Source organism: Myodes glareolus, chromosome 21 (genome assembly GCF_982192425.1).
Source record: "Myodes glareolus chromosome 21, mMyoGla1.1, whole genome shotgun sequence".
Classification (NCBI taxonomy): domain Eukaryota; kingdom Metazoa; phylum Chordata; class Mammalia; order Rodentia; family Cricetidae; genus Myodes; species Myodes glareolus.
In genome coordinates, this window is record NC_142046.1 from 63,428,763 (window position 1) to 63,454,358 (window position 25,596).

The 25,596-nt window shown below is 41.6% G+C and overlaps 1 protein-coding gene across 2 annotated transcripts in view; it reads left to right on the plus strand.

Annotated features, from left to right (window-relative positions):
• The window catches only part of Itgav (integrin subunit alpha V), a 72,803-nt gene that overhangs the window by 43,240 nt on the left and 3,967 nt on the right, over positions 1-25,596 (plus strand). For both annotated transcript variants that reach the window (XM_085680900.2, XM_085680901.2), the window contains exons 13-29: positions 3,265-3,456; positions 4,802-4,847; positions 6,796-6,903; positions 7,189-7,247; positions 8,852-9,006; positions 13,144-13,281; positions 14,311-14,378; positions 15,014-15,161; positions 15,647-15,739; positions 17,778-17,857; positions 18,214-18,294; positions 19,049-19,154; positions 19,672-19,830; positions 20,730-20,828; positions 23,968-24,081; positions 24,179-24,286; positions 25,423-25,545. In XM_085680900.2, the coding sequence (XP_085537026.2) occupies positions 3,265-3,456; positions 4,802-4,847; positions 6,796-6,903; positions 7,189-7,247; positions 8,852-9,006; positions 13,144-13,281; positions 14,311-14,378; positions 15,014-15,161; positions 15,647-15,739; positions 17,778-17,857; positions 18,214-18,294; positions 19,049-19,154; positions 19,672-19,830; positions 20,730-20,828; positions 23,968-24,081; positions 24,179-24,286; positions 25,423-25,545 (1,877 nt within the window). The remainder of the gene's footprint in view (positions 1-3,264; positions 3,457-4,801; positions 4,848-6,795; positions 6,904-7,188; positions 7,248-8,851; positions 9,007-13,143; positions 13,282-14,310; positions 14,379-15,013; positions 15,162-15,646; positions 15,740-17,777; positions 17,858-18,213; positions 18,295-19,048; positions 19,155-19,671; positions 19,831-20,729; positions 20,829-23,967; positions 24,082-24,178; positions 24,287-25,422; positions 25,546-25,596) is intronic.

Below are 25,596 nucleotides of genomic sequence, written 5' to 3' on the forward strand. Positions count from 1 at the left end.
CACCTAGCCCGAGTTAGATTTTGCTTCCTTAAACAGCCTTAAACCTGGTTTGTTTTTTGTTTTTGTTTTTGTTTTTCATCAAAGAACATAGCAGCAACTGTAGAATAAAGCCCATGACAAGATGTGGAAAAACGACTGTTCATCAGGCCAAATCATTACTTAGTGATAACAACATCATACCTGATTTTCTACCTTGTGGTTCCCTCGCGTTGTAACTGGGCTCTGGGGAACAGCGGAGACAGGAGTGCTGTTTCCAGTCGCTTGAAGACGTTTCCTGGATGTTGCCATCTTACTTTTCATATTCTTATTATGTTATTTGGTAACAACATATATAAACAACAGCAAAAACTTTGAGCTTGCATAAAGTTTGGGGGTTTTATTTGTTTGTTTTTTTATCTGTCCTAGAACCTTACTCTGTAGACCAGGCCAGCCTCAAACTCAGAGAGACTCACTTGTCTCTCCCTCCCGAGTGCTGGAATTAAAGGTGTGCACCACCACTGCCTGATTTACAAAGATTTTTTACAAGGAAGTTTTAGTATTTGGAGATTAATACCCTAGAAGTGTTGAAGGTCTGAAGGAAACTGAATGGTAGTGTCTCTAGCGGAAGATGTCCTGAGCCATGTTTATGTGATTTGTGTAAATATGCACATATGCGCGATTAGCTAATTCCAATCTAATTTTGTTCCGATCTGATAACAGCAAGTGCCCTGTTTCAGTCTCTCAACCTCCCAGCAAAAAGAAAGCTTAGATGTCATCAAAGGGTGAATCAGTTCCTTGCTCCTCTTACCAGATGTGAAGCAACTTAAGGAAGGAAGCATTTACTCTGGCTCACAGTTTGAGGGGATGCAGTCCCTCATGGCACAGAGGGCAATGACAGCCAAAGCATGAAGGGCCTGGTCTCAATGTGCCTACAAGCAAAAGGCAGAGGACAGACAGGAAGGAAGGTCAGATGACAAGACCCTTCACTTCCTCACTACAGTAATCCATTTCCTCCAGCTAGGGCCCTCCTAGCTGGAGACCAAGTGTTCAAACACACGTCCCAATGGGGGTAGGGGCCAGGACACTTCACATTCAAGCTACAATAAAATGGGTATGGAAATCAAAACAATAAGTCAGGCTTCATATTTCTAGGTAGACAGGATAATTTAGTGCAGTTTTGTCCTTATTGCCAAGCAAAGTAAAAACAGAGGGAAGAGGGTGAAGCCTAAAAGGAGCAATTATTGCAGCCAAAGGAAAAAGTGATTTCCCAGCAATGCAAGTCTTCCCAGAGCAGCCGCCAAGGGGAAGACAATGGTGTCCATATAATATTGAAGGGTTTAGAAATAACCTCACATATTGGAGCCATGTTTTGCTGGGAAATAACTAATAAATACTTTTTTAATGTATATGTCAATTTGAAACTATCCTTCAAAACTTGGAAAGGATTAAAAAAGACTGTTTACATAATGTAAGCAATTATTTCTAAAGAATAACATGTTCTTAGGGCTTACAGATACCAGAGAATCTTTTAAGTGCTAAAAATCAGACGTAAATCAAAACTGAGTGTGGCCGTACACACCTTTAATTCAGGTACTGTGGAGGCAAAGGCAGGCAGATCTCTATGAGTTTGAAGCCAGCCTGGTCTACCTATCATGTTCCAGGTCAGCCAAAGCTACATACTGAGATCCTATCTCAAGCAAAATAAAACACCAAGAAACAAAGAGAGTAGTCACCCACAAACATTCTTAGCCAGGCAGTGGTGCACACCTTTAATCCCAGCACTGGGGAGGCAGAGGCAGGTGGATCTCTGAGTTTGAGGCCAGTCTGGTCTACAGAGTGAGTTCTACATAGAGAAACACTGTCTCCAAGAAACCAAACACAGAAAAGGGGATAATCACCCACACACATTCTTAAGAAACCCAGCATGCCATGGGGGTGTAAATATCGGTAATCCTCTTTTTTAAAGGTCATTAGAATATGATTGCCATGGTGTCTGAGATATTCCCAGGCATGGTGGTCTCCAGACATGTTGAATATTTCTGGATATGTCACTAGGGAGGCATAAAGTGGTTTAGTACAGTAAGGATGAAGGAGCAGAACAAACTCCATTTTGAGGAAGAACTCCATTTTAGACAGGACCTAACTAGGGAGGTGAATGCAGCCCAGCAAAGTCATAAACATTCCCAAGAAATTGTTCCTGCCCTGATCAAAGTGACCCACCAGGGTATCCAAACAATGGCTGTTTACATCTGCTTGTTTCAAAGATCCTTGTAGGTACCTGATTAACTGTTGTTTTGACTGTTTTGAAATTCTCTTATACCCCAACCAATGAATTCGAAAGTTGTACACTTTTACCCAATCCTGAAACACCAGGATTGTGCCACCCTGCTTGCAATTTTCCTCTTTAAAAAGCCCATTACCCTGAGGGCTCGGAGCCGTTCTCCCCCACCTGGCATGGCGATGTGTTGGATTGCAGACCGAGTTAGCTATCTTGTAATCAATAAGCATCATCTGGTAGCATCAGAGAAAGGAGAAATTGGTATATTACATTTATTTTTAAGTCAAGAGTAGACACGATGACCATTAGAATTTTTGTGTATTCATGTTGTTTCAGTATAAACTGAACAAAGTCAAGAAGTCAGAACTTAGAAATTTATGAACCATATTTTAATTTTGTAAAATAAAATTCATACATGAATTAGAAGAAGAATCGTAGTGAATCGTAGATGAGGGCTTTCCTGTCCTCTTCCCATCTCTAGATGAGGGCTTTCCTGTCCTCACCCCCGTCTCTAGATGAGGGCTTTCCTGTCCTCACCCCCGTCTCTAGATGAGGGTTTTCCTGTCCTCACCCCCGTCTCTAGATGAGGGTTTTTTAATATCCTCATCTCCATCTGTGATGTGATTTAAGATGAAGCAAGTTTAAGTCCAGAAAACTGAAGTCCCTTATCCAAGGTCAGACCCAGGGCATCTGCCGCCAAATTAATGTCATTTTTGCAGTTTTCCTTGGATCTCTTTGAATTAGAATGCTACTTTTTGTTTTGTTTTCTTTTCTGGACAAAGTCTCCCTCTATTGCCCAGGCTGACCTTGAACTCAAAATCCTCCTGTGTTAGTCTTTTAGAGTGTTGGGATTACAGGCACGTGACCATGTGATTGCCTTTGCAGAACTTCAAACCAACAGTTGTCAGAAGGGATGGGTTGTATGGATAATGTTAGTCCTGAGAATCCCTTCCGGCCATCCTTGCTGACTTACCTCCTCTTCTCCACCCTGCTCCCTCTGTCCACAGATATTGCAATTGCTGCTCCATATGGAGGTGAAGATAAAAACGGTCTTGTTTATATCTTTAATGGAAGATCAACAGGCTTGAATTCGGTGCCATCTCAAATCCTCGAGGGGCAGTGGGCTGCTCAGAGTATGCCCCCAAGCTTTGGCTATTCCATGAAAGGAGCCACAGATGTGGACGAAAATGGATACCCAGGTATTTTTCTCCAAATACACACAGACCTTGGCCTTTTCAGTTCCAACAGGACTAGCTATTCTGTTCTTATCCATCATTCCATTTAATGTTTAAAGACTGCTGAGGCCTTTACTGGCATCATCAACAGGGACAGGAAGAACATACAGCCATATTTGATGGGAGTGTACAATATGAAACATAGGCTTTTATTTGTCTAATAGCTTATAATAAAGTATCAGAAAAAATTGCAGAAGCAGTAAACAAAAGCCAAATGCACAGTCCTGGTTTTGAAAATACCATCCATTGATTTTTATTTTTAATAAGCTAGTATTTTTATGGACTGGTGCAATGATTGATGTGCGTGTGCACACACATGTGCATGTGTGTGCATGTGCATTCATGTGTGTGCATCCATGTGTGTGTGTGTGCTTGCATGCATGAGTGCACCTGCATGTGGAGTGTCTATTTTGAGACAGGGTCTATCACTAGGGGTTATAAATAATGGCTAAGCTGGTCGAGAAAGCCCTAGGGTTGCTCCTGTCTTCCCCTCCCCCATGCTAGGATAGCACCATACCTAGCGTGGGTGCTGGGTGACGCAAACTCAAGTCTTCACGCTTTGTGCAGTAAACACTTTGCTTATGGAGCCACCAGCCCAGCTTGGACCAATCACTCTGATTTAAAAACAAACAAAAATACCATTTCATTGAATTTTCTTAATTGCAATTGTATGAGATGTAAGTTAAATTAGGTCACAATAAGGCCATTTGGGAGATGTGAAAAGCAAAAGGTAACTTGCCAAGGTTCCCACTGGGTTATGCTGCAGAGTAAGAACATCTATCCTTTAGACTCTGTACCCTTTGAGTATTATAATGGATGAGGATAAAAATGCATCCTTTCTTTAAGGAAGGAAAATTTAGAAAAACCAGATGACCTTTGTTTTTGAAACAGCTGATCTGGATTCTATGTATAAGTTTAGTGACGCGCTCATTAGTGCAATATGTGCATTACAGATCTTAGTATAGCAAATATATCCTTCCATTTCCCCCCGACACAGCTATACTTGTGATTGTTTCAGGTAGGCTTTGTCATGTATCCCAGGCTGTCCTGGAACCCATGGTCCTCTGGAAGAGCAGCTGGTGCTCTGAGGCACTGAGCCACCTCTCCAGCCCTTGAAAATATTCTTGTCTGAGAGTCTAGTCGAGGATGATAGTTTATTCATCATTTTGATGTAGTTAATCCCTGTGCATATTATAATTATAATTTTCTGGCCTTGAAAATAAAACCCAGGAACATTAAGCATGTCATAGAATAATGCATATTTTAAAACCACTTTTGTTACTAACATATTTTTTTTTGCTCTCTCAAGACTTGGTTGTTGGAGCTTTTGGTGTGGATCGAGCTATCTTATACAGGTATGTTCCATATCCTTTAGTACCGGGAATATTCTGAATTATTTGAAAAAAATTATAGTTAAGTACTCGGTTTTGAATTTCAGTTTAATTTCTCAAAGTAGTAACAAAATTATTTTTCTGTTCAAGATTTGCTGCAAATAATATATATTCAAGGAAGTCTCAAAGAACAGAGAACTGTGGTTTTTTTAAAAGATATTTTTAGAGAAATATTCAGAAGTTCTCCTCATTAGCTTTTAAGCTTTGTTTAGAGACATTCTTCTGCGATTTTAATCATCATCAAGAATGTATGAGGAGTAGCAGGGAGTGACCTTGTCTTGTGTGCTGGGCCTATCCCTAAATTCCCACAGAAATGAATTTAAGAAAACAGAGGTTTACATAACTTGTATCTCAGTGTTCTATGGCCATAAAGGTGGTGTGTCGTAAGTATCAAAACATTTATTTCAACTAGAGCGTAGTGAGTAAATCCTCCTTCGCCAGCTGCCCCCATGCTCTCAGTTCTGAGTGTCGTCCTTTCCTCTGCCCCTGAGCTCCAGCTCCCTCTTCGAGGTTGGGGATCCTGCACTGTTGTGGGCTGAACTTGGCCAGAAAGTTACCACCGCAGTTGCTAAGGCTCTGGGATCCATCAACTTCTTCATAACCCTGGAGAACAAACTTAGAGATTTATAGAATTTATCATTTGAAGCAGCTTCATTGACCTGACCTCACTATTTTTTTATTATAATACTTAAGAGTTGTGCATCGTAAATTTGCAAAAATTATATCTACAGGTTGAATATCCTTTATCTGAAATGCTTGAGACCAGAAGTGTTTCAGATTGTGGAGCTGTATGAGTTTTGAAGTATCTGCAGAGACTTGCCGGTTGGGCATTTTTAATCTAAAAATCCAGAACTTGAAACAGTCCAACATGTTTTTGAGCATCTTGTTGGTGTCAAAACTTCTTAGGTTTGAGAGTCCATAGCATTTAGGTTTGGAGTTTTCAGAGTATAGGAATACTCAGTGTATATTTTAGCTTATTGTTATAGTTTGAAAACTTATAGTTAATAAAGAAACAGTTGGATATGGTAACTATTCAAATAATTGAGAGGGTGAACATGGGTTGGAGAGATGGCTCAGCAGATAAGAACACTGACTGCTCTTCCAGAGGACCTAGGTTCAAGTTCAAGCACCCACATAATGGCTCATAACTCTCCATAACTGCAGTTCCAGAGGATCTGACACCTTCTTATAGACATAAGTACAGGCAAAATACCAATGTACATAAAATACAAATAAGTTATTTTTTAAAAAAATAATTAGGAGCAGTTACTGCTCTTGCAGAAGACCCCGGTTCAGTTCCTAGCGCCCGTATCATGCAGCTCACCATGGCCTGTGACTCCATCTCCACGGGTTCTGATGTCCTTTTTGGCTTCTGCATGCATCTGTGCTCACCCCCATAATTAAAATAATAAAAACAGGTATTGAAAAGCACATCCAGTAAACTTGTGTGTGCCACACTGTAAAGATTCTAATCATGAAGAAGCCCCACACTTGCCTGTATGCGTGCTCTGTGGGCATTCCACCTGTCAGCCTCGGTGGGTGTGTGTCTCTCAAGTTCCTCCCTGTGTCCCCTCTAATTAGCTGGATGTCCTACAGCTCGTAATCATTGTGCTTTATCGTGCTGAATTCAGAGAGGTTGACCAGTTGTCTCACTTGCCTGGAATTGAGCGATTGCCAAGATGCAGGACTGAATTAGGTCAGGTGTGGGTCAGATGAGAGCATCGTCATCTTGTGTTTACCTTTAGGCTAGTACAATTGTTGTTATTGCCAGCAGTGATGGGCTTTGAACTGCATCTGTGGTGAATGAGACTTTTAATCAGTCTATTTTTCACTGATGATATTTTCTCACTCCTTTTCCCTCTTCCTCCTCTCTTTTTCTTCTCTCTCTCTCTCTCTTTTAATTTAAAACTAGAGCAAGGCCCGTTGTCACCGTAAATGCCGTCCTTGAAGTGTACCCTAGCATTTTAAATCAAGACAATAAAATCTGCCCGTTGCCTGGGACAACTCTCAAGGTTTCCTGGTAAGGATTTTTGTTTTGTACTAGTTGTGATTAAGATGAATTGCCTGGTCACTGCACCGCAGCACAGAGTTAGGTGGCAGGACTGAAGTATCACTTAGGCGGTTTCTGTGAATGCAGTTGATTTTGGTCTCTGAGAGGGACCGTTGGTTCCTAGAATCACCCTCCACCACCTGGGACACCGAGGGCTGATTGCATTAGACAAGTGAACTCGGGTGGGCTGCAGGACTGGACCTAAACTAGATTGTAGAATCTACATTTGAAAACATCTTTTTTTTTTTCTTGCAGTTTTAATGTCAGGTTCTGCTTAAAGGCGGACGGCAAAGGAACTCTTCCGAAGAGGCTCAGTGAGTATCTTGTGCAGAGTCAGTGAGCTCATGGTGCTATAGGTACAGGGCTTGTGTTTCAGGGCCCACAGGACAGTTACTCAGGCAGTTGTCCTTATCAACTTAATCTGCGTCTTTACGTGGAAGACATTTAGGATACAAAATTATATATAATTACTTTCTTCGGCAGCTTGCCGGGCAGTTCAAATACCGTGTGTTTGCGACTAGACACGGTGAGCTTTTAGAACGTTGAGCGGCTGAGGAGGTGGGGTCGATGAGGCCTGCAGGAGATGACACTTTGTCTGAGTCTGCGCTCTACTGTGAATCCAGGAAGGCTTTAGTCTTCCTTAGAAAGGGGGAAAGGTTTGTGTGACTGCATTTAGTGTGTGCAGCCGACACTACCCTTTCTTTGCCGAAAAGGCAGATGTGGTCCTGAGAGCGAGGTTTGCCCATTGAGTGGATGGTGTGGTGACTTCTTGTAGCGAGTAGGGGAAGGGTGGAGAAGTGGGTCTGAAGAGCTGGCTGCTGTCAGTGGAACGTCAGAGGACAGCAAACTGGATCTCACTGGAAGACCGTATTTATGGAGAGATCTCCAGGACATGAGAGAGCAGGGGAGTGACCCTGAGACTCTTTCCCACCTGGAAACAACCCGAGAAGCCTGCAGTGGAGTAAACTCACTGAGTTTGAAAAGCCGCAGGGATAGGGCAGAACAGCTGTGAAGACCAGGAAGGGGACATACCTGAATTAGAAGTTAAACATTTAAAGACATTTACAAAGAGACTGCAGGTTTAAAATAACTGTAGTATAGCCAGGTTGTGGTGGCACACGCCTTTAATTCCAGCACTCGGGAGGCAGAAGCAAGTGGATTTCTGTGAGTCTGAAGCCAGCCTTGGCCTACAGAGTGAGTTCCAGGCATCCGGAACGGTTATACAGAGAGGCCCTGTCTTTACAAGAAAAGAAAAGAGAGAAAAAGAAAAGAAGAAACTGCTTAAATAAATAAATACTAGAAGGCAGTAATTGTAACAATTGCCCATATATTTTAAATGATTCTTAACCCATTAGGTTTTCTTTGGCCACATGCTTCAGTTAGGACATAGTAGTTGTCACTGTAAGGGGCATCTTCATGGGAAACACCATTGCAAGTGATATAGACTGTTCACAGTACTCAGTATCGTGATTGGATGCACATTAATCAATACTTCTTATCAAAATCGGCAGGAAGTGGCTTGTGTGGTGTGTGCCTGGGTGGAAGTCAGGGTCTCATGCATTCTACTACCAATCTGCACCCTCACCCTGTGGAGAAGTCTCAGTTTACGTCTATTCCGTTCCGTGATGTCCCTTCCCTTAGCTTAAGTTAAAAGTCCTATTTTTCCCCTTCTGATAACCTGGTTTTATTTCTGACACTGCCACTATGGGGAACACTTTAGGGGGAACAAGTGGACTACTTACTATTTTCTGCCATTAATTCCTTGCTTTCTCACCACCATGCTTGGGCGTTTTAATGAGTTTAGAACTGACTTACTTTTCAGAAATGGGTATCTCTGCTTCGAGGGGGACTCTAGGTTGCTAGGACAGGGACCTGCCCCCGAGGAATGTGTTGGTTATAAATGCTTTGGTTTGTATAGACTTCCAGGTGGAGCTTCTTTTGGATAAACTCAAGCAAAAGGGAGCAATCCGACGAGCACTGTTTCTCCATAACAGGTCCCCAGGGCACTCCAAGAACATGACCGTTTTCAAGGGGGGACAGATGCAGTGTGAGGAGCTGGTGGCCTACCTGCGGGTAAGAAACGCTCTGCTCTCTGCGCTGCCGCCTTTGCTGTCGTGTGTACGGCTTTTCCTTTCTGAAAACGGTGGTCAACCAGAATGAAAAACCCAGAGAAATGTGCCCGAGAAAATCGACTTTTCCAGTGTCAAAGCTCAGCGGATATGATTTATTCTTGTCAGGCAGGTGGTTGAGGAGGCCTTCTATTACGGAACGAGTCATGAAAAGACTTGCTTCTTAGATATTGCTGGACTCTCCAATGTCCAAAAAGTAAGCCATCTACCAAAAGTCCCCAGTGACTGAATCTGAAATCTGAATCGTGAGCTATCATGGAAGTCTAGTTTGAGGCAAGAGACGGAGTCCAAAGCAGGGCTGGTTTTGACTGTAGACATCAGCCTGGGATTGGGATTTGCCTGGGAACCTCATGCAGTTTGAGACTCAATTGATTCTTGCCTGATATGGAAGGTTCCTAGCACAGAGATATATCATGACTCCAACATGAAAGAGTACAAGCTTCTTGCATAGCGGTAGTTCAGTTTGGAAACCAGGTGAAGTTCAACCAAGCAGGAATCTCATCTATCTATCATCTATCTATCTATCTATCATCTATCTATCTATCTATCTATCTATCTATCTATCTATCTATCTATCTACTTATCTATCATCTATCTATCTATCTATCATCTATCTATATACCTATCTATTTATCATCTATCTATCTATCCATCTATCTATCTCTATCTACCTATCTATCATCTATTCTATCTATCTATCTATCTATCTATCTATCTATCTATCTATCTATCTATCTATCCACCCACCAATCTATCTACCTCTCTATCTGTTTTTTTATTTATTGCATATGATTGTTTTACTTGCACGTATGTGTGTGTGCCATGCATGTGCCTGGTGCCCATGGAAGCACCAAATCCTCTGGAACTGGTGCTCCACACCCCTGTGAGCTGCTGTGTGAGTGCTGGGAACTGAACTCGAGGCTTCTGTGAGAGCAGCAAGTGTTCTTTAGGGAGCCGTTCTCCAGCCCCACAAAATTCAGTTTTAGGAAAAGACAAACAACAACCCAAAACTCCCTCACATTTCATGGCCAGGAAGTAAAGAAAGAGAGGAGAGGAGAAGCAGCCAGCTTCTTACGACCCCTTCAAAGGCATATCCCAAATAGTAAGATCTCCTGCTAGGCTTATGTTTGTGACTGTGTACCAAGTGCACGCCTGGTGCCTATGGTGCTCAGAAGAGGGCATCATGTTCCTGGACCTGAAGTTACAGATGGTTGTGAGCCACCATGTGGGTAGTAGGGATTGAACCCAGGTCCTCCAGAAGAGCAGCCAGTGCTCTTAACCGCTGAACCATCTCTCCAGCCCTTAGGCTTATTTCTGAAAGCTTATGTCACCTCCCCATTTCACCAAAGCCTGTACCATATAGACCTGGGGTGGACACTTCAGGTCCAAACCACTTCAGAAATCAGTAATAGAAAAATTGATTGAAAAAGTGATTTTCTGGAAAAAAAATTTAAAAACCACCAGAAATGTGGTTTTTGGTGAAAGTGATCATAATAGAAATTTATTTGTATCTGATTGTCTTGAAAATTCTGTATCTCACAATGGACTATTGTGGAAGTAGAATACAGGGAAAACATATGTGTACTTTAAGTGCTATTTAATTTGTGTGAAATGTTTGATAAATTTGCAAAAATGAACACCTATATAAAATTTGAAATTTAAAAGGCACATAATGATAGATAAAATTGAGACTGAAATCACAGAAATTCTTGAATGACTATGCACCAACATTCTGGAATCCTAGACACACGTAACACACCTGCCATAAGAAGATATGAAAAACAGGGATGGGTGGTGGTGGTGCACTCCTTGATCCCAGCACTTGGGAGGCAGAGGCAGAGGCAGGCGGATCTCTGTGAGATCAAGGCCAGCCTGGTCTACAGAACAAGTTCCAGGACAGGCTCCAAAGCTACACACAAAGAAACCTTGTCTCGAAAAACAAAACAAAACAAAGAAAAAAATACTCTGAGGAACCAATAGCTGTAGGATGACTCCTATCTTAATACTATATATTATATATACTCATATAATGATTATATATATTTATAATATACTCATCTTTATATGAGTGATTCTATTGTTATTTTAATAGTGAAACTGTCATTGAAAGTAGTTTTGGGGTTTTGTTTGTTTTTGAGACAGTGTCTCCCATCATTTAGGTTGGCCTTGAACTTACTTTGCAGCTGAGGATGGCCTTGAGTCCATGATTCTCCTGCTTCCACAGCCCAAGCTCCCCTAGAAATCTTTACCCACAGGAGCATAAGACCTTGATGATTTCTATGTAATACTCCAGTTCAGGAAGGAGCCATTTCTGATGGCAAGCACACGTCAAGAGACTAGTCAAGCTGGAAAATTTCCTAGTGTTCTATGAAGCTTTGCATCTGTCTAGCCACCAAAGCATAAGTAGACCAAAGTGATTTCACACTAGGGCGGACTAACACTCAGAATTTGGAAGAACATTTCACATAAATAAAGAAGGGAAAACACCTGAGCATCTTACTTAGCTGCAGGAAATAAACAAACAAGCAAGCAAAACCCTCTGCTCTGAAGAAGCATTCAGGACGTAAGAGACCGGAGAGGCAAGCATCTGAAGTCAGAAATGTGAACAGATCAAAATTTAAATTTAATTGACATCTGCCAGTGTCTGCTCACTAGTTCGGGTGTGAGGGATGGAAATCCACTCATGGCTGATGACCCTTTAGTAGTTAGGAAGATTTGGGAACATGAATAACGTGGTGACACAGAAACTGGTGAATCTCGTCACCATTTGTAAGATCTATCATTGCAACAATTTTTCATATTAACAAAACCAAGTCCAAATCACACAAGTAGTTTTAGACAGAAGAATGGAAACTGTCATAAGATAACATATTATTCTGCAGTGAGGATTCATCTTGGAGATACGGATGAGGCTCAAAGTGTTAAATCAAAAGGAAATCATAGATTATGTGTGAGCTCATTTCCAGTTAGCCAAAGGAGAAACAGAAATGAAGAGTACACTGCTGTCAGTGCTTACGCAGTGTTTATCAGATCTATATAAAATGTGGCACCAGCAGATTAGATATATCAGTACCTGCCATTATAAAAGAAATGACCATAAAAGATGTCAAGACCAGCTTAGGAACAGCAGGTCAATAGAGCAAGTAGGGAGTGGTGAACTGAATTTCATCAGTTCTTAGCTGAAACGGGAAGGGAGGGTGGAAAGGAAGAAGCTGGGCGACTTGAAGCTGCTTTAGCGTCCTGTTTCTATGTTGGGCAGTTGCCTGAGTGCTCACTTTACAAGGGGACATAAAGTCACAGCTCCCTTTAAAAGAAGACAAGAAAATAATGTGTTCTGGGAATATGAGTGACCATGGCCTGGAAGCCTCCTCCCCTGGAGCAGAGTCTAGGTGGGGTTGTGGGTTTTTTTTTTTTTTTTTTTTTAGATTTTATTTATTTATTTATTTATGATGTAGACAGTGTTCTGTCTGCATGTATGCCTGCAGGCCAGAAGAGGGCACCAGATCTCATTACAGATGGTTGTGAGCCACCATGTGGTTGCTGGGAATTGAACTCATGACCTGTGGAAGAACAGTCAGTGCGCTTAACCTCTGAGCCATCTCTCCAGCCCCGGTTGTGTGTGTTTTTTACAGACACAGAAATCAGGGAGGTTGTCCGGGCCATCCCATCTGTGAGATAAAAAGGGCAGTGAAGAAGAAGTTGAGTTGGATGCCAAGGTTTATGGCTAAGAGTTGATATTGATGAGAACTCTATCTCTTCCTAATTGTCAGAGGCTAGCTGTTGGCAGGCTATGATGTACACGTGTGGTTTCCCCGGAGAACTTGGGTTAACAATTAACGTGCTTCATAGCTATTTTTGTGAGTCAAGTTTTACATTAGGAAACAAAACTTGCTGAATAGTTCTTACTGGACAGCCACATGAGTTTCACGTCATGCTTACTACAGTTGCCAAAGTGGTCCAGAGGTTAGAATTGAAAGTTCTAATGATGAGTTTGGCTTGTTTTGTGGCTTCTCTGGGGCGGTGGGTTTCTCCAAGTAGTTTAGGTTGGTGTCACCTTTAACGTGAAGCCTTTTTCTTTCAGGATGAATCTGAATTTAGAGACAAACTCACTCCCATCACTATTTTTATGGAGTATCGGTTGGACCACAGGACGGCTGCTGACAATACAGGCTTGCAACCCATTCTGAACCAGTTCACTCCTGCCAACGTCAGTCGGCAGGTAATAACACTTCCCGATTTATTTTTATTATCTCATTCTTTGATCTTTGTTAAGGTTTTACAGTTTGTGTTTTTAAATACCATAAGGGATTGTTTTTTGTATGCTGGTAGACTTTAACTAAAGAAACCAGAGGAAGTCTGTCAATGGTGGTGCACACCTTTAATCCCAGCACTCGGGAGGCAGAGACAGTTGGATCTCTGTGAGTTTAAGGCCAGCCTGGTCTACAGAGGCAGTTCTAGGACAGCCAGGCAACAGAGAAATCATCTCTTGAGAAACTTTAAAAAAAATAGAAAAAGAAAAAGAAAGAAACTAGAGGATAAATAGACTTGTGAACATGGTTCTGTGTTCACAGTTGATATTTGGGGTGGGTGTATGTTGTACCGATGGTTCATTTAATGCGCGAGCTTCTCTGTGTGGTAGTTTATTCAGAAATAACTTTTTCCTTGTGTGTTATAGTACACAAGGGTTTTTGTTTTGATATATGGGTTCTAGTTATTTTTTCTTTATAGTTTTAGATTTATTTTAGAAACTTTATTGTTATCATTACATTTTCTGAGACAAAGTCTCTTTCTTTTGAGGTCTTTTCTTCACACCGTTCTTTATGGCACATTCCCTTGGCCAGATTCCAAAAAAAAACCCAAAAAAACAAGTTTAGACTATTTGCTGTTTTCGTCAGGTTTATCATTTTACTGCTGGTTTTTTCTTTTCTTTCCCAATGGGTTTGTACATGCTGGGCTCATTTTGACCATTTTCTCCTTACTTGATGCTTGCAGCCAGTTTCTGTGATAGCAACGGAGGCCATTTTCATTTATTTTGTCTCAGTTCATACAGTTCAGACAGGAGCACAGATAAAATGAACCCTCCTTTCTTGTACTAGATTTCACTCCAAAATGTTAACAGCTGATTTGAGATATACAAAATTCTCAGCACTTCTATTTTTTCCCCCTTATTCTTGATTGCCTGCACTGGCATGTTTAAAGATGAGTGGCCAGAGTCCACGTAGAGAAGAGTAAAATATTTCTCTTTTAGGCTCATATTCTCCTTGACTGTGGGGAAGACAATGTCTGTAAGCCTAAACTGGAAGTTTCTGTAGACAGGTAAGTTTTACTCCAAACAGTAAATATAAAATATAAGAAATTTGAATGGAAAAGCACACGTTTCTATTAAAATGCTAATGTTTTTAAGGAGAAATACTTCTCCTTAAAGAATAATGCATGATTTCTTCACAGTAAAGCAATTAATACCATGGCTAAAAAAAATACCCGCTGTGTTTCCACGAGGTGTCTGGCAGGGCAGGTTTATGACTATTATTAGCTTTGGTTGTGCCTCGAGTCCCTACTAATCGCCTCGATCATTTTGGACCTAGCCTGAACTGAAGGATGTCCTTGCCACTTGAGATGACACGGGGAAGATTGTTGTGGGGATTAGGATGAAAGACTAGTTCATCGTTTAGCAAGAGCACCAAGGAATTAGAAGCCACGCCCAGATGTAATGTGACTTTGGTCACTGCCTATAGACAGCAGTGGTGTGTGGCTGGCCTCAGCGTTCAGTCCCAGAGACTGACTGGGCATGCAGTGCGCGAGTTTCGAGTTTCTCCTGAGCGCGGAGAAGGCCTTGAACTCTTCTGAGACAAGGGAAGACGTCAGCGCGGTGTCTTAGCGCCCGTTTCTTTGAACAGTCGCACGCTCCCCATGCAGTCTTTCCTCACTGTTGGATTTGAATTAACTTGCAGTGATCAGAAGAAGCTCTACATTGGGGACGACAACCCTCTGACCCTGACCGTGAAGGCGCAGAATCAGGGGGAGGGCGCCTACGAAGCGGAGCTCATCGTCTCCATCCCGCCGCAGGCTGATTTCATCGGGGTTGTCCGGAACAATGAAGTAAGCAAGCCGTTAACATTTATGGGGTACTCCCTAGTTAGTGAAGCCCAAGCCTAGCCATTCTAAGACTAAATGGCCAGACAATAGAGTGCACATCTTAAATAATTCCTTTCAGGCCAATACTTTGAATAATAAATTGATACGGAATTATTAGGTTTGCCAGCCAAATATCTGAGAAATGAGATCATCTGATAAGGTCTCTAAACCTGCCCAACGCGTTATTAGTCAGAGGCTCTATGGTCAGAATCCGAGTCCTCCAGGGAGCTTTCTGAGACCCGTACATTCACAGGGCGCAGTTGTCCACAGCTCTGGTTTCCTTTTCTACTTGCTCAAATAGATTTATTCGCTTCATAAAAAAAGGAATTTAAATATATACACAATATTCGATAGGGACTTTGTAATTTTGCCTTTTTTTGACTATTATTAATTTTCTTTCTACCTTTCCCCAACCCTACTCCTCTTTATTTTCTTTTTTGTCTGTAAAGGCCTTAGCAAGACTTTCCTGTGCATTTAAGACAGAAAACCAAACCCGGCAGGTGGTGTGTGATCTTGGCAACCCAATGAAGGCTGGAACTCAAGTAAGGCAACGGTTTAATTCTATTGAGTTTTCTCCTTATAAGTAGACTATAAATACTTCGTCCTATAAATAATTTTTCTTTAGGTTTGTTTATAGTAATTTCAAAACAAGTTGGGTTTTTCTTCATAATTGTTGCTAAGGACTTAGCCCAGGACCTTGAACATGCTTGGCAAATGTCGTACTGCTGAGCTACATCAAAGCCCTGGTTTGTTTGTGGTTTGTGTTTTTCTTCCTTCTTTTCTTCCTTCCTTTTTTTTATTTTTTGACAGAGGGTTTCTCTGTGTAGCCCTGGTTGTCCTGGAACTCACACTCTGGAACTAGCCCAGACTGGCCTCTAACTCAGAGATCTGACTACCTCTGCCTTCCGAGTGCAGGAATTAAAGGTGTGCACCACCATTGCCTGGCTTGTTTGTGTTTTTAAGATAGGATCTTGCTATGTAAACTCAGCATGACCACAAACTCAAGTTCTTCCTTCCTTCACCCCCTAAGTGCTGTAATTACAAGAGTGGTGTGAACCACCACGGCAGCTCTAGGCAGTATTTTAATTTTTATCTATCTATCTATCTATCTATCTATCTATCTATCTATCTATCTATCTATCATCTATCTATCTGTCTGTCTTTATTGTGTGTATTTGTGTTATGCCTCCATATGTATGCCTGTATGCTACACACACTGTGGAAGTCAGAGGACAAAGTTTAGGAGTTGATTCTCTTCTTCCACCATGGTATATGGACCTGGGACCTGAACTCAGGTCATCAGGCTTGGTAACAAGTGCTTTTACCCACTGAGTCATTTCACTTGCCTGCAAAGAAGTATCTTTAAATTGGTTTTGATTTAGAGTTTAGGTTTTAGCAGAGTTCTGCTCAGCTTAACTAGGATGCTAGCATTATAGGTGGAACTGTATCCTCTGCAGTAAACGTCTCTTCACACTGCCTTAAATCTGGTAAATAGAAGGAAACATGATTTAAACTAAGGACTAAAATTATACTTTTAGTATTTTGAGCTAGGGTGTCTCTGGAGCCTTGGCAGACACCAAGGCCTGTTACTCTTAGGTGAGATGGTGTCCTCTTACTACCTTAAAGCCTTATATCACCCAAGGAGGAGAAACTTAGTTGGGTGAGGCATCCTCTTCTGATGGGGAGCAGGGAACTTTCCAGCAGGAAGCCAAGCGCCCAGGGAGGTTTTCCCCAAGTCCTGCAGAAGGGAAGCAGGGTTCGTGTGTCACGGTACTGAGGAAAGCATGGCTGTACATGGGATGCTCTCCAGGCAGACGTGCTGAGTGGTACGCTGATGGCGGATATGTGCAGACCCGCTGCATGGTCTGAACATTGCATGCTTCTTCTCTGAGTGTGTTTCCACGGGCAGTCGTTATCCTGGATAGATGCTCTCTGGGGAAGAGCTTCTGATTTTCTCATTCTCTGGTTTTCTAGCTCAGAGGTCCTTTAGGTCCTGGCTTTTCTAAGTAGCCAGCTCCAGACTTTGTAACGTGCGTGCAGCCCCATGGAGGTGCCATTTTTCCATATCATCTATGTGGTCCCAGGAAGCCTGCTCTCTTATACCTTCAGTTCAGTGCTTTTTAAAATCAGTCTGTATTCTGCCTCGGGGCTCAGCCTGTGAGGTGCTGGGGAAAGGGATGATGGGAGGTGTGAGGAGAGACTTTCTGCTTTTAGTCCAACCCCTTTGACTCTGCGCTCTGATTAACCCTCCAGTGGTCCCTGTCCGGCTTCTTCACTCAAGTTAGTTCAGCTTCCTATACCAAGTCTTGGACTCAGTTGCAGGCTTTCATTGCAACAATAAACACTGAAATTTTTAGAAAGGCGGTTATTACTGTAGGTAGGTATGCTTGTAATTAGTAATTGTTGAATAGCCTCCATCTTGACCTCGGTGGAAAATCAGATGTAATTATTTTTGTTCACTTTTACCGTAACCTTGTCAAAAGCATATTTTAGAGCACACCTTTGTATTTGGATGTCAAATTTTGAAGTTTCTGATTTAAATGAGGCATTAATTATTCATTATTGCCTTCCCATCTCCAGCTGTTTGCTGGCCTCCGTTTTAGTGTGCACCAACAATCAGAAATGGATACTTCTGTGAAATTTGACCTGAAAATCCAAAGGTATGAAAAACAATGTATTAGGATGAAGTAACCATGTTTCCTTATAAATATATTACATACTACCCTTTAAAGATGGAATAAAGTAGATTAAAATTTCAGTACTGTATTATAGGATATTTTAAATCAGTATTTAATTAAGCAAATGGCTGTATTGCTAATTTGAGTTCATAAGACAAATTAGGCATTAGAAAATAAAAATTATCTTCAGCTTTGAATTGCATGTAATTAAAATAATCACTTGATCAGTAGGCTTCAGTTTCTATGCCGCTTTCGATTGTCTAGTTTTCATTCCCCTGAGTTTTCCCTTTTATGGCTTTATTCAGTCCTGAGCGTGTTTGTTTTTCCCCCTTTTTCAGCTCTAATTCTTTTGACAATGTAAGCCCCGTTGTGTCTTACAAAGTTGACCTTGCCGTTTTGGCTGCTGTTGAGATAAGAGGGTAAGTGTGAGTCTCCAGTTGACTATCACCTCTATCACCTCGGTCGTTGTGATTGCTACTGAAATGTAGCTGCTGGATGCTAGCTTCCTATGGGCAGCCACTCCGGCTTGGTGCTGGCTTCCCAAGGCAGTGGACTCTGCAGAGATAAGACCCTGAAGGTGCTCCAAGAGGCACAGCCGTCTTAAAATACATTGATTGGCTTTCACAGCAGTTGCTTACTGATTCATTGGTGCAGGCTGATGTAAGAACAGTAGATTTTATGCATAAAAAGCTTGTTCAGGCAAATGAATGGATCTAGAAAATGTATTGAGTGAGGTAACCCAGACCCAGGAAGACAAATGTCATATATACTTACTCATCAGTGTCTTTTAGACATAAAGGAAAGAAAGACCGATCTACAATTCACAATCCCAGAGAATTTAGACAACAATGAGAACCCTAAGAGAGAGACACATGGATCTAATCTACATGGAAAGTAGAAAAGACAAGATCTCCTGAGTAAATTGGGAGCATGGGGATCATGGGAGAGGGTTGAAGGGGGTAAGGGAAGGGAGCAGAGAAAAGAAATTATAGATCAATAAAAACAATAAGAAAGAAAGGAAAAAGAAAAAAAATCTTGTTCATTAACAAGCCTTTCTTTTGAGACTTTTTATAATCAGGTCTGATTTTATTCCACTGAATATAGAACACTTAGGAAAAAGAACTGGTTATGTTGTTTGATATTCACAGTAGGTTTTCTTTGGTCATTGTTTAGAGTCTCAAGCCCTGATCATATCTTTCTCCCAATTCCAAATTGGGAGTACAAGGAAAACCCTGAGACTGAAGAGGACATTGGGCCTGTTGTTCAGCACATCTATGAGGTTTGCAGCTATTGGACCCAGTAGAACGTTGGCAAAGTGGGGGCGGGGGTGATGGAGAGGGCAGCTAAACTTGTTTTAAAAGCAATCCTGTACGATTTTTATGTGGAGTTTACATAGTTTGAACTTATACCAAAAGTACTGTTTGTAAGTTCATTTTTATAGACAAATAACTTGGTGTGTTTAAAGAAAGGAAAACCAACTCTTTCTGAATGAAAGAGATAATCCTCGTGTGTGCTCCACAGCCTTTTGAAGTTCTGATGAAAAACTGGAAATGCCTGTAATTAAGCTGTTTTATTGTTTATACAAAGGCTGTTAAGTCAGCCTTCTGTTTTCTTGACATTCTCATCCTGGTAGATCTCTCTGTACTTGAGATAAACATTGTTTGACTTTTGTGCATAGAGGTCACGATGAGATCCCAGTGGTAGAAACAGTTGATATGATTTCTAGTGATAACTTGGTGGAAGGAAAATAGATCTAATCTTTGTCCAAAGTGCTTACATCTCTTTTTTCTTATTAGCTAAGAAACAATGGTCCAAGTTCGTTCAGCAAGGCAATCCTAAACCTCCAGTGGCCTTACAAATACAACAACAACACTTTGCTGTACATCCTTCACTATGACATTGATGGGCCAATGAACTGCACCTCGGATACAGAGATCAACCCTTTGAGAATTAAGGTAGTGATTTTCTTTCTAAATTAATAAATGAAACACATGAAATACAAACAGCTGTTTTAATGTATGAACTCTGCGAAAAGTATTTTAGTTCAAAATTAGTACACTAAATTTATGTAATAGGTAAGAATCAATTCTGTGAAATCAAAGCAAACCATATTTTTATGAGTGTTCTGGAAGCCTCAGGAATTATTCTTGACCATGACCCACTACATCTCAGTTTATTAAATATATTATTTAATACTATTTTATTGTTGGAGTTTCTGTCTTAAGAATAATATACCATTTACTTGTGACTCTTGATTAATGGGGTCTAGGAAAATGTTATAGGATTTTATATATTTTTGGTAATAGTAATATTTATTCTAGAAAATATGTTTACATAAGAATATTGTGTTTTGTATAGTCTATGGAAAGTTCAGGGAATAAATAAAAATAAACCAGGCTTGATGGCACATACCTGTAATCCCATAACTAGTTTGAGACTATCTGGGATTACACTTTGTGCTCAAGGCCACTCTGTTCTGTATGGTAATATTCTATTTCCAAAACCCCAAACCAATTAGACTCAAAACTCCTAATGACGCTCATCACAGATGCACTGTAGAATTTCAGGCTCTTTCAGTGTTGCTCTCAGTTCCCCTTTAGGGCTGCATGGAGAAAAGCAATGTTTAGGAAAAGGAACTTTTATGAAAATTTGTAGGGTACATTGATGATTTTGATCTTTTATTTTCTGTCTTTCCTGTTCACTGACTATCAAGAGGTAAATTTTCCGTCAGGCTACATTTTCATGGACTGTATGCTAGCCATATCTAAGCATCAATGTCCAAATGCCATTGTGAAATGTTTTCCGCTGTTGTTTAACCACTGTCTTATACGCAATCCATGTCCCATCTTTGCAGACACCCGAAAAGAATGACACAACCACCGGACAAGGTGAACGAAGTCATCCCATCACCAAGCGGGATCTCGCCCCCCGGGAGGGAGATGTTCACACTTTGGTAAGTGCCATCCCAAGTACACAAAGGGTAAGCATCTAAAAATACACAATTTCAGGACAGACGACAACATCACAGCAGCAGAGCCTAAAAGATCGGCGTGTGCCACACGCTTCTGTCCTCGCGCTTGACCCTAATCACACTAGGGGCAATTCTCAATGGATCCATTTAATAGATTGTTTAATAAAAGTATTTCGTATTCTAACTGACTTCCTTAACTGTGCTCCTCTACCTGAACTTTCCTGATCTCATCTTTTTCTTTGATACTTCAATGGCGCGTTGCAGGAGAAACCAGGAGACCGAGTGATGAGAACGTATGAAGGGATTTCCTGTACTGTTTTAAAGAAGTGCCTTTTAAATTTAATTTTATTTTTTTTAAAATAAGTAGATCTGAAACCAACACATAGAAAAACTGGTAAATCTCCTTAGCAATCACAAGTTATTATTACTATTATTATTTTGGTTTTTCAAGAGAGGGTTTCTCTGTGTAACCCTATCCTGATGGCTATCCTGGAACTCACTCTGGAGACCAGGCTGGTCTTGAACTCACAGAGATCCGCTTACTTCTGCCCCCCAAGTGCTGGGATTAAAAGTGTGCACCATCACCACCATCATCATCACCATCATCACCTCACAATAACATTTTATTTTATGTTTTATTTGTTTGATACAGGGTCTCTCAATGTAGCCCTGGTTTTCCTGAAACTTGCTATATAGACCAAACTGTCATCAAACTCACAGATAGCCACCTGCCTCTGTCTCCCAAGTGCAGGGTTTAAAGGAGTGCACCACCATGCCTTACATTCACTACTTTTTAAAAACTTATGTTTGTGTATTACATCTTCATTTGTATGTGTTTGTGTATCTGTGTTACACACATGCCATGGTATGCCTGCAGAGGTCAAAGGACAGCTTGTGGGAGTAACTTCTCTGCTTCCACTATGTGGGCCCCAAGGAATGAACTTAGTCCTCAAGTTCGGTGATGAAAACCTTTACCTGTCAGGCCGTCTTGCCAGCCCACAAACAACAGTAGCTTCTCTTCACATCACCTCTTCCAAGGGCATCTTTCTCTCCTGGTTCCCCATTTGCCACATTTCCTCCTTGATCCATGCTCAGATCCTCCTTTGAACTTCGGGGTCTGTTCCTCTGCCCGTTAGAATTCCTCTTGCATGTCTAAAAGAAAATAGCAAACCTTAAAAAATGTCATGGAGTTTTCCCAACGCTTCTCTTTCCACAACGGCCCACAGCGACTCCATTCTCTGGACAAATCTTTCTTTATCTCTCAGCACCATCTGACATTTCATCAAGTTTCATCTCTATTTAATTTCTTAAGCACCCAGTTCTAACCCGTTTCCACTGGCTCCACTCCTTCCCGGTGTGACTTGGACCATCTTCTTTGACTTTTACTAACCTTGGCTTTTGATTTTCTGCCCTTATCTCCCCTACAATTTATTTGCCACGGAACCTGTTGGGGCTCTTTCACTCCAGGACCTTCTCAGCTGACTCAGGAAAATCATAGGTGACTAGAGAGATATCTCAGTCGTTAAGAGCTCTGGCTTCTTCTACAGAGGACCTGAATTAGGTTTCCAGCACCCACAATAGGCAGCTCATAACTATGACCACAGCTCCATAGGGAGCCAACACCTCTGGTTTCAAAGGACACCAAGTTTGCATTCATGTTTGCTTATCACCACACAGATGCACATAATCAGAGCTCCTAATGTAATTGACTTTGTAATATAATGGTTTGTAAACCACACACATTCAGGGCCCTTGCTGATGTGCAAAGACCTTCTGTATATGGGTTGCTTTTATTGGTTAATGAATAAAGAAGCTGCTTTGGCCTGTGATAGGGCAGAGTAGAGGTAGGCAGGAACACTAAACTGCATGCTGGGAGAAATAAGGCGAGGTCAGTGAAACACCATGTAGCCGCCAGCAGGAGACAGATGTGCCCGGACCTTGCTGGTAAGGCACAATCACATCACGATACACAGATTAATAGAAATGGGTTAATTTAAAGTCTAAGAGCTAGCCAATATGAAGCTAGAGCTAATAGGCCAAACAGTGATTTAATTAATACATTTTCTGTGTGATTATTCAAGTCTGCGTGGCCAGGAAACTAACGAGCAGCCTCCGTCAACACCTTGCTGTCTGTCTGTTTGCACCTCGTCTCCCACACTGTTTTTCTTGTCCCCATTCTGCTTGAAAAAAATACAGTATTCATTTTTTATATTGAAGCATTTTTCATTTGATAAATTTTGATGAATTCCTCCCAGATACTCCTCCACCTTCCTACTCAGCTAATTTTATGTTATTTTTCTATTTTTCTGTAAGAAACAACAAGAAAGAAAGAAAGACAGAGAGAAAGAAAGAAAGATAGAAAGAAAGAAAGAAAGAAAGAAAGAACACAAAAAAGTCCCACAGAAACAGAGGGGGGGGGGGACAAAAAACAAAAGCAAAAGACCAATAAGACAGAAAACACCAAAGCAAAGCAAAATGAAAAAAGTCCACAAACATATTACTGAGCCCCTTCTGTGTTGGCCAACTATTCATCAGCATGTGATGGTCTCTCTGAGAGTCTCACGCAGAAGAACCGTTACAGTCCACTGCTTCCTTTGCTCTTCTGCAGAGTTACTGTGAGCTGATGTTTATGTCTTAAAATTTATGATGTGTATGTCTTAAAAATGTTGAGGGGTTTCCCAAAGATTGTTGAGTTGTCATAAAAATGAACTTTCCAATATTGCACATTTTATGTTTCTAGAATAATTTGCATTCAAAAAACACTGATTTGCTGTGTGCAGTGGGACACACTTTTACTCTCAGCACTGGGGAGGCAGTAGCAGGCAGACCTCTGCGAGTTCCAGGGCAGTCTAGTCTACACAGTGAGTTCCAGGACAACTAGGACTATATAAAGAGACACTGTTTCAAAATAAATAAAAAATAAAATGAAAAACAATTTAACAAAAAGCACAGGATTGACTGTTGGCTTGTTTGTTAAGCATTGTTCCTAAAAGGCAGAAGAATCTATACACTTCCTCTTTGGTCTTCTTGTAAGAATGCTTCATGTTCAAATGTTAAATGCCAATTTTTAAAAGAGACAGTGTGATCTTAGGTTGTAACTAAAATTGGTTCATCCCGACAGGGCTGTGGAGTCGCTAAGTGTTTGCAGATCATCTGCCAGGTTGGGCGGCTGGATCGAGGGAAGAGTGCAATCCTGTATATCAAATCCCTGCTGTGGACCGAGACGTTTATGAATGTAAGCAGACGGATGTACCCGCAGATTTATACGTTTGTGAGAGGAATAATAAAGGCCTTGCTACCTGAGAAACCATCCCGTTTTTGTTTCCATTCAGAAGGAGAACCAGAACCACTCTTACTCCCTGAAGTCGTCCGCGTCATTTAATATCATAGAGTTTCCATACAAGAATCTTCCGATTGAGGATCTCTTCAACTCCACACTCGTAAGTCACTGGTTTCAAAGAGTGAATGCGTGCATGCAGCTTCACTACAGTAACTGAGAGGCATAAAGTTGTTTGCGAGGATTAATATTTTAGAACTGAAAACATTTCCTTTGTCGTCTTTTTCTTTTTTTTTAATTACATTTGTTGTTCTGGTGGTGGAGGTGGTGGTGGTGGTGGTTGGGTGATGGTGGTGATGGTGGTTGGGTGATGGTGGTGGTGGTGATGGTGGTGGTGGTGGAGGTGGAGATGGTGATGGTGGTGATGATTGTGATGGTGGTGGTGATTATGGTGATGGTGGTGGTGGTGATGATGGTGGTGGAGGTGATGGTGGTGATGGTGATGGTGGAGGTGATGGTGGAGATGGTAGTGATGGTGGTGGTGGTGATGGTGGTGGTGGTGGTGGTGATGGTGGAGGTGGAGATGGTGGTGATAGTGATGGTGGTGGGATGGTGGAGGTGGAGATGGTGGTGATAGTGATGGTGGTGGGATGGTGGAGGTGGAGATGGTGGTGATAGTGATGGTGGTGGGATGGTGGTGGTAGTGGAACACACACCACAGCATTCATGTCAAGGCCAGAGGACAACTTTCCAGAACTGATTTTTTCCCTTCCATCATCTGGGCCTGAGGAGTGAACCTAGATCATCAGCTGTGTGGCAAGTGCCTTTAGCTGTGGAATCCTCCCTGACCCAGGATTGCACTCTTGTCCTGTAGTATTCCTTTACTCCATTGTAGGATTACTAGCGCTGGGCCTTTTCTTTAATGCTTTGTTCTGTGTAGCAGGTTTTTACCGTTTGCCACATTCATTGGGAGATGTTTTTGGTTCCTTTCTCCCCTGACAGTTACAAGGTTTGAAACTAAGGACATAAAGTAAACAGATTTTGAAGATATTTAAGTACTGAAAATGGGATCAGCTGCCAAGATCTATATGGGGTCATTCATAGGTCATTTCATGTAAACTCTGAAGTCAGCTTACTGTTAGGAGCTTGGCCAGCTCACTATTGACACCTAATGTGTGCGCACTAAATGGTTGTGTGAGAAAGGAGCGTGTCGTGAATACCACTAAAGTAAAAATCAAAAGCGACTGACTTACCGACTAAGTCAGAGTTATCTAAAGCTCCGTATGTTTTCCCCTCCAGGTCACCACTAACATCACCTGGGGCATTCAGCCAGTGCCCATGCCTGTGCCCGTGTGGGTGATCATCTTGGCGGTCCTTGCTGGGCTCTTGCTACTGGCTGTTCTGGTGTTTGTAATGTACAGGGTAAGTGACGGACTTTGGGAGGGGAAGGGGAGAGAATAGGACGAAAGGGGA